The 15,492-nt window shown below is 37.5% G+C and overlaps 1 protein-coding gene across 1 annotated transcript in view; it reads right to left on the reverse strand.

Moving 5' to 3' along the window:
* Positions 1–500: 500 nt before the first annotated feature.
* STK3 (serine/threonine kinase 3) overlaps positions 501–15,492 on the reverse strand; it is a 339,874-nt gene continuing 324,882 nt past the window's right edge. The window contains exon 11 of the mRNA XM_061171351.1: positions 501–1,934. Coding sequence (XP_061027334.1) covers positions 1,776–1,934 — 159 coding nt within the window. The 3' untranslated portion in view covers positions 501–1,775. The remainder of the gene's footprint in view (positions 1,935–15,492) is intronic.

Consider the following 15,492-nt stretch of genomic DNA (forward strand, 5'->3'; position numbering starts at 1 on the left):
GGGTGGGGTGTTTCAGTTGATTGACTCATCTGATTTTCCCAAACAGATGTAGCTGAAGCATATACTGTAAATTCAGTTTTCATTTTAAATACTCCTTATAAAGTCTTCAACATTTACCACTATTTTATAACTATCTTATAATTTGTATCCAATTACACAATTTACTATTTGTAAGGACTTAACACGGCAAGGACAAATGTTACTCCAGGCATTACCTGGGGCACAATGCCATTTTAAAAAGGAATAGAAGTTTCCAGAGATGACACACCTTCTGTCACTGCTGGCTGGAGCTAATGTGAGACTCATGAGGGCTCCTTCCCTTGCTGTGGTGACCACCAACGTTGCAGATGGTGGAGGCTCGGTCAGCAGGGTCCCTGGGTGTGAAGGACAGGAGCAGGGCACACGAGTGACAAATAACCTGGGTTATATTAAGTCACTGAAGGTTTAGAGTTGTTATCACTGCATAATCTAGCCTGTCCTGACTAATATACCTTCCTTGCCTGGAAAAGACAGAATCCAGGTCATCAGTTTTAAAAAAAGATAGAGATGAAATGTGTTGGGTGGCACAGTAACATTTATTTGTCTTTATGATTTAAACATAGTAATTAAACACACAAAAGAACAAATGCTGTCAAGATGGCCATATGTAGTTTAGGAAATGACTGGTCCCGGTTCAATCATGCAAATGATCATTCAGCTTAGAAATGAGTTTCTTTTTAATGGTTTTAATCTTTTTTTTTTCAGTCCCCAAGGCTTGCACAGTTCAGTACAAATGTTTTTGCTATTTTGTTATCCGTCAGGCACATGACATTTACCAATTCCCAGGAAATAAGTGAAATCAACAAAAAAGTCTGGAACAGTTGAGCACATCCTCACAGAAATAAATCTGATGAGCTTACTACAATTTGATACAGTTTAGCTATCAGACCTACACATGAAACAATATTAACAATTACATTTGTCTTAAGGATTTATTTCTTTAAAAATATTTACCATACTTTTTTGTGCAAGGGTTCCACTGATTTCTTTGGTTTTAAACATTATAGCTCTGTATGACCTAAATATATATAGTCCTATTTGTACCAAACATCAAAAATTAAAAAATTAAAATTTCAGAAGGTAAAAATGGAATTATTGCTTCAGTATAAAAAATGCCTGGCCCATTTGTGTACTATTGCTATTATTGCTTTGCTTCTATTGGAAAACTATCCTGGAAATCAAGGAATGTAAGTAACCCCATAGCTCCCTGCTTACAGTATAATTTGGTTGTACATTATCATCTATTAATATGTCCCTACCTTCACGAAAGCTATCCTGATCTTGTCCTTAAAAAACAGAACAAAGTGAAATAGCATAAATAAATAAATTTACCTAAAGGGATACAATAAATAGGCTACTAAAAGAGAATAAAGAATATTGTAACATAAAGCCCTTCGGTGCTGTACAATTAAACAATAGCTTTGGATTTTCAAGGTTTCTAAACACAGCCTTCATTTTACAACACAGTTTTAGTGCCAGTATGCAGCTGACAGATGCAGAGAAGAATGCATTTCTGCTGTTTCCATCATTTAAGAATGAAAACACAGTGGAAACAGTATTAAGTTCTGTCTTTTGGGGGATTTACCTGGGTTTGTACCATCATCAGTTTTTGACTGTTGCCTGGTCATAGAGCACAAATTTTAGAGATTAAAAAAAAAATCATAATATTCCTTCAATTCTTAGTGGTTTCTTGGTCTCCAGAATAGTCATAGAAACAAACAGAAAAGAAATTAGACTCAAAAGTTTTGCTGCCTTCTTTTCTTCGCATCCATTGCATCCAGAATGGGTTGTCTTTTCGCAGTGTATCTTTGACGAAGCTCTTCTATTTCTCGTTCCATCATGGGGTCCAGCGCTTTTAACCGCATCTGTAGTTCTTCTAAACTTAGATTTTTTAACTGGATATAGGAAAAAAAAGAAGATATTAAAATAGTAAAATTATCTACAATAGGTTAAAGTCTAATGAGTTTTAGCATGAATATTTCAACTCTTTACGTCATATTTGAAATATGGCTCAACAATTAAAACAGGAATTCCTTCCCTCAAGAACCAAGAAGCCACATCTTGCAAGAACCTCAAGTAATCTGCAACGAAACAATAAAAAACTCTGCTTTTAGGAAAAAACAAGTGAGAAAAATAAGCTAATAAAATGTATCTGTTTTAAAAAAGGCAGAAAGACAAATCCACCATCGTCAACAAACAGACTTTCAGGATATGTTCCGGATATATTCACTCTACTCTCTCACACCCTTGCCATCTATGGAGAGCTACGATAATCATAAACACTTGCAGAGATCACCCAAGAATGTGACAAGATTGAATACAGGTTAAATTAACCATTCTATTCTGCATTTTACCAAATGCTTAAATTTTAAGCACTTGGTTAACCAGAAAATTAAATTATCTAGAATACTTTTACCCCAAGCATTTTGATAAGACAGGGTTTTAAATTTGATTCAAAATATCCCAAACCTGATACAAACAGTGCTGTGTAGGTTCTGACGTGGGCTTGGCCAATTTGAAAATGAAATACCTGTCCCGTGTTCACTGTATATGTTATAGTTTGACAGTAATGATATGATTTGACTAAATGATACAGTTTGACTATAATGATTTAGTTTGATTATGCTAGCTTCTGGGGGCACCACTGGCACATCCTTTACTGGTTTTCTGTGTAACAACAGAAGAGAGGCCTCATGTCCTGTGTGAATGGGATAAAATCAGTTCTACATAACAGGATCTGTGGCATCTGGAGCTTTACTGTATTTATTTACATGTCAAAACAGCAAGATAGGGCGGATTAACCAAGATGGCGGAGTAGAAGGACGTGCTCTCACTCCCTCTTGCGAGAGCACCAGAATCACAACTGGCTGCTGGACAATCATCGACAGGAAGACACTGGACTTCACCAAGGAGGATACCCCACATCCAAGGACAGGGGAGAAGCCACAGTGAGACGGTAGGAGGGGCGCAATCAGAGTAAAATCAAATCCCATAACTGCTGGGTGGGTGACTCACAGACTGGCGAGCACTTATACCACAGAAGTCCACCCACTGGAGTGAACGTTCTGAGCCCCACGTCAGGCTTCCCAACCTGGGGGTCAGGCAACGGGAGGAGGAATTCATAGAGAATCAGACTTTGAAGCCTAGTGGGAATTGATTGCAGGACTTCAACAGGACTGGGGGAAACAGAGACCCCACTCTTGGAGGGCACACACAAAATAGTTTGTGCATCGGGACCCAGGGGAAGGAGCAGTGACCCTGGGGGAGACTGAACCAGACATAACTGCTGGTGTTGGGGGGTCTCCTGCAGAGGCGGGGGCTGTCTCTGTTTCACCGTGGGGACAAGGACACTGGCAGCGGAGGTTCTGGGAAGTACTCCTTGGCGTGAGCCCTCCCAGAGTCTGCCATTAGCCCCACCAAAGAGCCCGGGTAGGCTCCAGTGTTGGGTTGCCTCAGGCAAAACAACCAACAGGGAGGGAACCCAGCCCCACCCATCAACAGTCAGGTGGATTAAAGTTTTACGGAGCTCTGACCGCCACAGCAACAGTCAGCTCTACCCACCTCCAGAGCCTCCCATCAAGCCTCTTAGATAGCCTCAACCACCAGAGGGCAGACAGCAGAAGCAAGAAAAACTACAGTCCTGCAGCCTGTGGAACAGAAACCACATTTACAGAAAGATAGACAAGATGAAAAGGCAGAGGGCTATATACCAGATGAAGGAACAAGAAAAAACCCCAGAAAAACAACTAAATGAAGTGGAGATAGGCAACCTTCCAGAAAAAGAATTCAGAATAATGATAGTGAAGATGATCCAGGACCTTGGAATAAGAATGGAGGCAAAGATTGAGAAGATGCAAGAAATGATTAACAAAGACCTAGAAGAATTAAAGAACAAACAAACAGAGATGACCAATACAATAACTGAAATGAAAACTACACTAGAAGGAATCAATAGCAGAATAACTGAGGCAGAAGAACGGATAAGTGACCTGGAAGACAGAATGGTGGAATTCACTGCTGCGGAACAGACTAAAGAAAAAAGAATGAAAAGAAATGAAGACAGCCTAAGAGACCTCTGGGACAACATTAAACGCAACAACATTCACATTATAGGGGTCCCAGAAGGAGAAGAGAGAGAGAAAGGACCAGAGAAAATATCTGAAGAGGTTATAGTCGAAAACTTCCCTAACATGGGAAAGGAAATAGCCACCCAAGTCCAGGAAGCGCAGAGAGTCCCATACAGGATAAACTCAAGGAGAAGCATGCCGAGACACATAGTAATCAAAGTGGCAAAAATTAAAGACAAAGAAAAATTATTGAAAGCAGCAAGGGAAAAACGACAAATAACATACAAGGGAACTCCCATAAGGTTAACAGCTGATTTCTCAGCAGAAACTCTACAAGCCAGAAGGGAGTGGCATGATATACTTAAAGTGATGAAAGGGAAGAACCTACAACCAAGATTACTCTACCTGGCAAGGATCTCATTTAGATTTGATGGAGAAATCAAAAGCTTTACAGACAAGCAAAAGCTAAGAGAATTCAGCACCACCAAACCAGCTCTACAACAAATGTTAAAGGAACTTCTCTAAGTGGGAAACACAAGAGAAGAAAAGGACCTACAAAAACAAACCCAAAACAATTAAGAAAATGGTCATAGGAACATACATATCGATAATTACCTTAAATGTGAATGGATTAAATGCTCCAGCCAAAAGACACAGGCTTGCTGAATGGATACAAAAACAAGACCCATATATATGTTGTCTACAAGCGACCCACTTTAGACCTAGGGACACATACAGACTGAAAGTGAGGGGATGGAAAAAGATATTCCATGCAAATGGAAATCAAAAGAAAGCTGGAGTAGCTATACTCATATCAGATAAAATAGACTTTAAAATAAAGAATGTTACAAGAGACAAGGAAGGACACTACATAATGATCAAGGGATCAATCCAAGAAGAAGATATAACAATTATAAATATATATGCACCCAACATAGGAGCACCTCATTACATAAGGCAACTGCTAACAGCTATAAAAGAGGAAATTGACAGTAACACAATAATAGTGGGGGACTTTAACACTTCACTTACACCAATGGACAGATCATCCAAAATGAAAATAAATAAGGAAACAGAAGCTTTAAATGACACAATAGACCAGATAGATTTAATTGATATTTATAGGACATTCCATCCAAAAACAGCAGATTACACGTTCTTCTCAAGTGCGCACGGAACATTCTCCAGGATAGATCACATCTTGGGTCACAAATCAAGCCTCAGTAAATTTAAGAAAATTGAAATCATATCAAGCATCTTTTCTGACCACAACGCTATGAGATTAGAAATGAATTACAGGGGAAAAAACGTAAAAAACACAAACACATGGAGGCTAAACAATACGTTACTAAATAACCAAGAGATCACTGAAGAAATCAAAGAGGAAATCAAAAAATACCTAGAGACAAATGACAATGAAAACACTACAACCCAAAACCTATGGGATGCAGCAAAAGCAGTTCTAAGAGGGAAGTTTATAGCTATACAAGCCTACCTAAAGAAACAAGAAAAATCTCAAGTAAACAATCTAACCTTACACCTAAAGAAACTAGAGAAAGAAGAACAAACAAAACCCAAAGTTAGCAGAAGGAAAGAAATCATAAAGATCAGAGCAGAAATAAATGAAATAGAAACAAAGAAAACAATAGCAAAGATCAATAAAACTAAAAGCTGGTTCTTTGAGAAGATAAACAAAATTGATAAGCCATTAGCCAGACTCATCAAGAAAAAGAGGGAGAGGACTCAAATCAATAAAATCAGAAATGAAAAAGGAGAAGTTACAACAGACACCGCAGAAATACAAAGCATCCTAAGAGACTACTACAAGCAACTTTATGCCAATAAAATGGACAACCTAGAAGAAATGGACAAATTCTTAGAAAGGTATAACCTTCCAAGACTGAACCAGGAAGAAGCAGAAAATATGAACAGACCAATCACAAGTAATGAAATTGAAACTGTGATTAAAAATCTTCCAACAAACAAAAGTCCAGGACCAGATGGCTTCACAGGTGAATTCTATCAAACATTTAGAGAAGAGCTAACACCTATCCTTCTCAAACTCTTCCAAAAAATTGCAGAGGAAGGAACACTCCCAAACTCATTCTATGAGGCCACCATCACCCTGATACCAAAACCAGACAAAGACACTACAAAAAAAGAAAATTACAGACCAATATCACTGATGAATATAGATGCAAAAATCCTCAACAAAATACTAGCAAACAGAATCCAACAACACATTAAAAGGATCATACACCACGATCAAGTGGGATTTATCCCAGGGATGCAAGGATTCTTCAATATACGCAAATCAATCAATGTGATACACCATATTAACAAATTGAAGAATAAAAACCATATGATCATCTCAATAGATGTAGAAAAAGCTTTTGACAAAATTCAACACCCATTTATGATAAAAACTCTCCAGAAAGTGGGCATAGAGGGAACCTACCTCAACATAATAAAGGCCATATATGACAAACCCACAGCAAACATCATTCTCAACGGTGAAAAACTGAAAGCATTTCCTCTAAGATCAGGAACGAGACAAGGATGTCCACTGTCACCACTATTATTCAACATAGTTTTGGAAGTCCTAGCCACGGCAATCAGAGAAGAAAAAGAAATAAAAGGAATACAAATTGGAAAAGAAGAAGTAAAACTGTCACTGTTTACTGATGACATGATACTATACATAGAGAATTCTAAAACTGCCACCAGAAAACTGCTAGAGCTAATTAATGAATATGGTAAAGTTGCAGGATACAAAATTAATGCACAGAAATCTCTTGCATTCCTATACACTAATGATGAAAAATCTGAAAGAGAAATTATGGAAACACTCCCATTTACCATTGAAACAAAAAGAATAAAATATCTAGGAATAAAGCTACCTAGGGAGACAAAAGACCTGTATGCAGAAAACTATAAGACACTGATGAAAGAAATTAAAGATGATACCAACAGATGGAGAGATATACCATGTTCTTGGATTGGAAGAATCAACATTGTGAAAATGACTATACTACCCAAAGCAATCTACAGATTCAATGCAATCCCTATCAAATTACCAATGGCATTTTTTACGGAGCTAGAACAAATCATCTTAAAATTTGTATGGAGACACAAAAGACCCCAAATAGCCAAAGCAATCTTGAGGGAAAAAAACGGAGCTGGAGGAATCAGACTCCCTGACTTCAGACTATACTACAAAGCTACAGTAATCAAGACAATATGGTACTGGCACAAAAACAGAAACATAGATCAATGGAACAAGATAGAAAGCCCAGAGATAAACCCACACACCTATGGTCAACTAATCTATGACAAAGGAGGCAAAGATATACAATGGAGAAAAGACAGTCTCTTCAATAAGTGGTGCTGGGAAAACTGGACAGCTACATGTAAAAGAATGAAATTAGAATACTCCCTAACACCATACACAAAAATAAACTCAAAATGGATTAGAGACCTAAATGTAAGACTGGACACTATAAAACTCTTAGAGGAAAACATAGGAAGAACACTCTTTGACATAAATCACAGCAAGATCTTTTTTGATCCACCTCCTAGAGTAATGGAAATAAAAACAAAAATAAACAAATGGGACCTAATGAAACTTCAAAGCTTTTGCACAGCAAAGGAAACCATAAACAAGACGAAAAGACAACCCTCAGAATGGGAGAAAATATTTGCAAACGAATCAACGGACAAAGGATTAATCTCCAAAATATATAAACAGCTCATTCAGCTCAATATTAAAGAAACAAACACCCCAATCCAAAAATGGGCAGAAGACCTAAATAGACATTTCTCCAAAGAAGACATACAGATGGCCACGAAGCACATGAAAAGATGTTTAACATCACTAATTATTAGAGAAATGCAAATCAAAACTACAATGAGGTATCACCTCACACCAGTTAGAATGGGCATCATCAGAAAATCTACAAACAACAAATGCTGGAGAGGGTGTGGAGAAAAGGGAACCCTCTTGCACTGTTGGTGGGAATGTAAATTGATACAGCCACTATGGAGAACAATATGGAGGTTCCTTAAAAAACTAAAAATAGAATTACCATATGACCCAGCAATCCCACTACTGGGCATATACCCAGAGAAAACCGTAATTCAAAAAGACACATGCACCCGAATGTTCATTGCAGCACTATTTACAATAGCCAGGTCATGGAAGCAACCTAAATGCCCATCAACAGACGAATGGATAAAGAAGTTGTGGTACATATATACAATGGAATATTACTCAGCCATAAAAAGGAACGAAACTGAGTCATTTGTTGAGACGTGGATGGATCTAGAGACTGTCATACAGAGTGAAGTAAGTCAGAAAGAGAAAAACAAATATCGTATATTAACGCATGTATGTGGAACCTAGAAAAATGGTACAGATGAGCCGGTTTGCAGGGCAGAAGTTGAGACACAGATGTAGAGAACAGACATATGGACACCAAGGGGGGAAAACTGCGGTGGGGTGGGGATGGTGGTGTGCTGAATAGGGCCATTGGGATTGACATGTATACACTGATGTGTATAAAATTGATGACTAATAAGAACCTGCAGTATAAACAAACAAACAAAACAACTAATACTAAACTTTCATTGGGTTATTTGTATGGAAATATGTTAATATAAATGTTTCAGACATTACATGAAATTTCTAAAAATCTTAAAAAAAAAAAAAAAAAAACAGCAAGATATGGATTATCTCCAGAGAAACGTTTTAGGGATATTGCCTCAGGGCCTATAGGATGCCCTGAAATATATAACCTAACACTTGGGCTTTTTATCTTATTAACATTTAAAAAAATCTAACACTCTGTCTCCTTCAGAAACTATTAAAGCAATGGTGGCAGACAGGTGATTTTTAAAAAGTCTGTTAAAGCAAAATGATCTACTATTTGCTATTACATACTCAGCATCTTGGTAGGTATTGTAAGGGAAGCATAGAAGTACTAAACTATTTCCTTGCCTTAGAAACTTACAAATTAGTTTGAAGGGTATGATTAGCAACTATAAATATTTAGGGACTTATGCCAGACCCTATACAATTAAGCCCTATTGTATGTGGTACAGATTATAGTGACAGGTTCTTAACTCAAATCCGTAACTAAGCTTCTCATGTGAAAAACTCTGCATGTTCATGTGTACATTTACCTGGGAAAAGCAGCCATTGTTGTTTTTTTTTTTTTAAAAACAGATTCCCAACAAAAAAGAGAGGAGCCTTGCTATAAATTTAATGGAGATATGATTCCCTTTAGGGAGCAGGGACTATGCTGGTCCTTGGAAACGGGGATACCTCAGGGCAGTGAGCGGGGCCCTGGGAGGAGGGCCTGCTGTGCTGAGGAGGAAGAACTAATAAGGACAGAAAACTAGACAGAAAACTAGGAGCTGGTGGGGTCCTGGAAGCCAGCCAAAGCCAGGTTTGGACTTCAGGGAGCCATGATCAACTTTGGAGCAGGAAATTACATGAGAGTAATCCAGACTCGGTTTTTTTTTTTTTTTTTAAATTATTTATTTATTTATTTATTTATGGCTGTGCTGGGTCTTCGTTTCTGTGCGAGGGCTTTCTCTAGTTGCGGCAAGTGGGGGCCACTCTTCATCGCGGTGCGTGGGCCTCTCACTATCGCGGCCTCTCTTGTTGCGGAGCACAGGCTCCAGACGCGCTGGCTCAGTAATTGTGGCTCACGGGCCTAGTTGCTCCGCGGCATGTGGGATCTTCCCAGACCAGGGCTCGAACCCGTGTCCCCTGCATTGGCAGGCAGACTCTCAACCACTGCGCCACCAGGGAAGCCCCAGACTCGGTTTTAATATGATAAAACTTGCAGCTTGTATTTTGTTTTCAGAAGAGAACTGTCTTTGGTTACTTTATAAGCCAAGCCAGAAAACACTCTCATGACTTTACAGTCACATGGCAATCTTAACCAAAAGTAGCATTGTTCAGCTTGATCCTCCACCTTACTCATCATACCTGGCCCTAAGTGACCCTTGGTTCCCAAAATCAAATCCATTCTCAACTGAAAAAGGTTTGTCACCACTGAGGATACTGAAAAGAATGAGTCAGAGACTGAAGAAATGCAGAAGAGGCGTTCCAAGAATATAAGAATGACAGTGTTATGGGAGAGAATGCATTGGCTCCCAGGATGATGACTCTGAAGGTGACTACCACTTGCTTTGGTGTATAAGAAGTTCTGGTATATATCTAAAATATGCCCTGTTATTTTTTAGTCAAACATCATTAAAAAAAAAAAACCCTAGCTTATTATATTATATACTATTATATACATGTATATAGAAAGCATAGTATTATATTATTACATACTTCATTAATTTTTTTAACATCTTTATTGGAGTATAATTGCTTTACAATGGTGTGTTAGTTTCTGCTGTAATTAATTGTTTTTTAAAATAAATTTATTTATTTATTTATTTTTGGGTGTGTTGGGTCTTTGTTGCTGCACATGGGCTTTCTCTAGTTTGCGGCGAGCGGGGGCTACTCTTCGTTGTGGTGTGCGGGCTTCTCATTGCGGTGGCTTCTCTTGTTGCAGAGCACGGTCTCTAGGCATACAGGCTTCAGTAGTTGTGGCACTTGGGCTCAGCAGTTGTGGCTTGCGAGACCTAGAGCACAGACTCAGTAGTTGTGGCGCACGGGCTTAGTTGCTCCGCGGCATGTGGGATCTTCCCGGACCAGGGCTCGAACCCGTGTCTCCTGCATTGGCAGGCGGATTCTTAACCACTGAGCCACCAGGGAAGTCCTGTAATTAATTTTTAGTGGAAGTATTAATCTGTTATTTGATCACTATTGTTCAAATCACTGTGGGGATAAAGAATAAGCTAACAGGGAATCTTGAAACTTTCTGTGATAGTGAGATGAAGGGCCAATAGAGAACACACACAGCCACGTATCACTGAGAAAGACAAGGCTGAGTGCTGTCTACATAAGATCCAATTCCACTTTGTCTCTATTTTAGCCTATGTTATCTTTCTTATCTCTGAATTTCTATATAACATTCAAAATTTAAAGACCACCATTTAGTATTTGATTCTAGACTCACGGACTATTTTATAATTGATTTTTTATGCATGGGTTTCACGTCTACCCCAGGTATTCCAAAAATATTTAAACTTTAGAGCTTGTACACATACCTAGAAACTATTAAACTATGCTGCTAAATATGAAGACACAAAGGTGGGTAGATAAACAGGAATACAGAATAAATGACTCAAAGGAATGGGTTACACTATAATTAGGAGACATAACATCATACAAAGCAAACAATTTTTGCACTAAATATCTTATAAATATCTTATACTATCTTACTGGGGCAAACTGCCAATAGTTTATAAATATTATACTAAAGGAATGGACTGAATTCAGAGAAAGAAGCTACTTAGAAGAAAAAATTTTTCTTCTCTAATAGACTTTTATATTATCAATATGTAGAATTTGTGAAAAACAGGTCTGTGATACTAGAGAACCATCAGCTGGCATTGTTAGGGAATTAGGTGTTCCAATAAGTAAATTCATGAAGTATCTAAATCTCAGTTCTTTAAGTGATAAAACTGTTTCAACCATTTTTAACAGAAAATCTTTATAAAGTATTTTACAGATTATGCTGCCTTCTAAAGCAGGACCTAAAACAACCTTTCCTTATGATGAATCATCATTATTAATATCTATGACTAATCTATACCATGTATTAATTTCCTCTCTTCTTTTTGGCTTTTTATCTTCATTTGAGGGAAAGCTATGAGCTCCTTTCTTTGCCATCATTGAGTGGATATCCTTCTCTCTCTACTCCAAGTCTGTTCACTTATTGCAAACCAGAAGGGCAATTCAACAATCCTATAAGGCATTAGACTAAATAAGAATAAACAGCTTCTGAGTGACAGCTTGAGGCTGCTTTAGGAAAGATAGAGCATGGCTTTAGTGCTGAAGCTTGTTATACCTGTTTTGTGTGTGTGTGTGTTTAAAATTTAACTTCATATTTGTGGCTGTATAAGGTCGAGGTTACAGGAAATCTGACTTCGACTACATGAGATACATACATAGTTATGTTTTCTGGTGGGCCATCCGAGAACTTCAGAGGATTCATTTATTAAAACATTTATTGATATTTTCTACGGACCAAGCACTGTAGATGCAGAGATGAATAGAACACTACCCCACAAAGAGCTTGCAATCTAGCTGACAAGACAGGTCCATGCACAGCTAACTCACTAGTGGAGGAGAAAGCTGAGAAGTCAGGAAACAGGACAGGGGAGAAGGGTAACAGCGTGAGCAGAGACGTATAAGGCACACAAATGCCTGGCATCTTTCGAGATGTCAGCTGACTGCTGGGATGTAGGAAGGATCCATGGGGGAGGGGATTAGGAGAGGAAAGAGAGGAGAGGCCAGATGACTAAGGGCCTTAAGTGTGTTGCTACAAACTTTCTGTAGAAAAGAAAGAAATGCTTGATAATTTTGAGCATAATTGGTGTTCAAAACATGATCATATATGAATGAGCTTTAGAAAAATATCTCCAATAGCAGGTAGAGAAAATGGATTGCCATGGGGGAAAAATGGAGGCAGGAAGACCTGTTAGCGGGTTCAACAGTCTACTCAGAGGATGAGTCTTGAACCAGGAAAATGGAAGTGGAGACTGAGAAGAAGAGAGGGATTGGAGAGTCTTGAAAATATCAATACAATTGATAGGGCTTTCTTTGTTCACTGACTGATTATGAAGGGCCAGAAAGAAGGAAGGGTTAAGGATGATTCTGGCTTCAAGCTGGGGTCATGGGGTAGAGACTGATACCATTAATAAGGTAGGGGAGTTAATGGCATCAAGGTAGAGATATCAGATATGGATTATAATTTGGGGTTTTGGAACTCAGGAGAAAGATTCAAGCTGAAGACACAGACTTAGGGAATCATCAGCATTTAGTTTATAACTGAAGCTCTTGATGAGGATAAGATTATCCAGGAAAAGAAGATTTTCTCCCTGATCTTACAATCTGCCTACGATATCCAACAGAAAATAATCCCCAAACCTTAACATTTGTGGTCAGAGGCTTTTCTTATTTTGTCAACAGAACAGAAATAGCCATATATTCCTAAATAACTCTAGATTATGGTGTCATCTAGACTAAAAAAAAGTGAGGTTAACTGGTGAAAATTTTCACTTCTTATAAAAATGGGTATGATTTATAGATATGAACTTCTGGTTGAGTTTTGACTTCTAGTTAAGCCCTAATAACATATTTAACACTCTGTGTTTCTGTAGCTATCAAGGCTCCCACAGGCATAAAAATGGTTTGAGGTGGGAAACGTGGCAGAAGCAGCTTTTTCAATCTCTTGGGAAACAGTACGCTTGATGCCTTGGTAGTAAAATGATGCGCAAACCAGATAACAATTTATACAGACTCATAATGATAAAAATGACCCTATAGTACCATACAATCCACTACCACCCTTTTAAAATACTAATCAAATTAAAACAATTCTGAGAGCTAATAAGGATAATATCAGAAGAAAAAGTTGAGCTTCCTGAACTAATATCAATATTGCTGTGATGAAAATTTCCTTCACTAAAATCAAGTTTCTTGAAAATATTTATAAAGAGCAAGATGGAAATCCCTTCAGAATTACGTTTATGGATTAATAGAGCTTGTGGTAAATCAACTTGAATTTACATTTTTTTTTATATAGGAAAGAAATGTTACTTATGAACCATCTTTCTACATGGAATACAAAGTAGCTGTATTACCATAACTATATGCCAGTTGACTAATTCCAAAATAAATGCAGAGTAAACTAGTGTTGTAGTATCAAGTCTTCTACATTTGTCAGGGTTTAGAATTTGGTTAAGTCAAATAAATAAAAGAATTTTAGAACGTGCATACATTGTGGTTTTTACTGTATACGAAAAATGTACAAAAATGAATAACTCATCTGGAAATGACTTTTATATGTTATAGGCTAATTCTATTTAACAAAATTTAGTTTTGAACTTAATGACAAAATATAACTTGCACAACTAACAATGATTCTTAAATCTTCAGGACTTAACACAGTTAAAGAATGTTGTAGTTTGACAACCTTTACAAACACTGAGGACACATGACTTGGCTAAGTGACCAAATAAGCTGCCATGCAATAAGAGGAAAAACTCGAATGCAGAGACAGAGCCCACAGCTGCTTCAAAAACAGAGTCACAGAAAAAGCGATGAGTTTTAGAACAATATTGTTTCATTACTTGAGAAACTTTTTTTTCTATTCATAAGAATGTTTGCTCTTCTTGGCCATTTGAAATGACAGATATCAGGGGGCAAGACATATTAATAAAAGCAGAGAATAAAATCAATTTCCATAAAAGGGTTTAAATGGAGATTGGGTACATTGAATCACAGGGGCCTGAGAGAAACACATTTTGAGATCTGGGATTATTAAAAGTCATTGCACATGACTAAGTCATTTGTTTAGCACAAACATGAACTATAAAGTTGGGTTGAGTTAAGCCTCACAGAATCTCACTGCAAAAGAGAACCTTAGAGATGATCTACTCTAACTTCCTTAGTTTAGGTGAGGAAATGAGAGCTAGCTTGCTCAAAGTTACCCTCCTGGTTAATGGCAGAGACATGACCCGACCCTTAGGTCAATGCTGTTTTTTATTATACCAAGTCTGATATTCTTAATCTAGCACGGCCAGAGAGTTCAACAAGTTCAGTCACCACAGATTTGGAGGTGTGCTGCTAATAATAATTAGCAGCTTTTCAATACTTCTCATAGAGTTCAGAAATAATTCTAATTATTAAAAGTTTGAACTGTCAGAATTATCTATGGGTTGATTTAATCTTGTTTTCTATCTTAACTTCTCACATTACAGAGTTACTTATGCTACTGTTTTATGTAAGAGCTAGTAAGTGAGTTTTCAATCTGAATACCTATCTTGGGTTTTCTTTTTTTAAGGGATACTGAAAAACATAATATTTTTGGATCTTGATCTGTACTCTTCTTACCTCCTGGATTAAAATGTGATAATCTAGGACTGTTATTAACAAAATGAGCTGCTTATTCAAGCTGTCACTCATACACCAAACTGTACTAATTTTCAAACAAAATGTTGACTCCCATTAAAAAGTAGTTTTGACTTTTTCATTTAACTTATAAACAAGTATCCATCCACTCATCTATCTAATTATTATTCTTCAAAAATTTGGGGTTTTTCTTAGATTCTTTAACTTATTTTAAACTTTTTATAAGAGCTGGGAGATCCTAGTTTACTGGCCTGAAGCTTAAAGAAGATAGCCATTCTATCTTTTGCTGAACTTCTGCAGTTTATTTCATTTTAAAAGACTGCTGTATAGAAATGTCAAATGCGG

The sequence above is a fragment of the Eubalaena glacialis genome, chromosome 17, assembly GCF_028564815.1.
Source record: "Eubalaena glacialis isolate mEubGla1 chromosome 17, mEubGla1.1.hap2.+ XY, whole genome shotgun sequence".
Classification (NCBI taxonomy): domain Eukaryota; kingdom Metazoa; phylum Chordata; class Mammalia; order Artiodactyla; family Balaenidae; genus Eubalaena; species Eubalaena glacialis.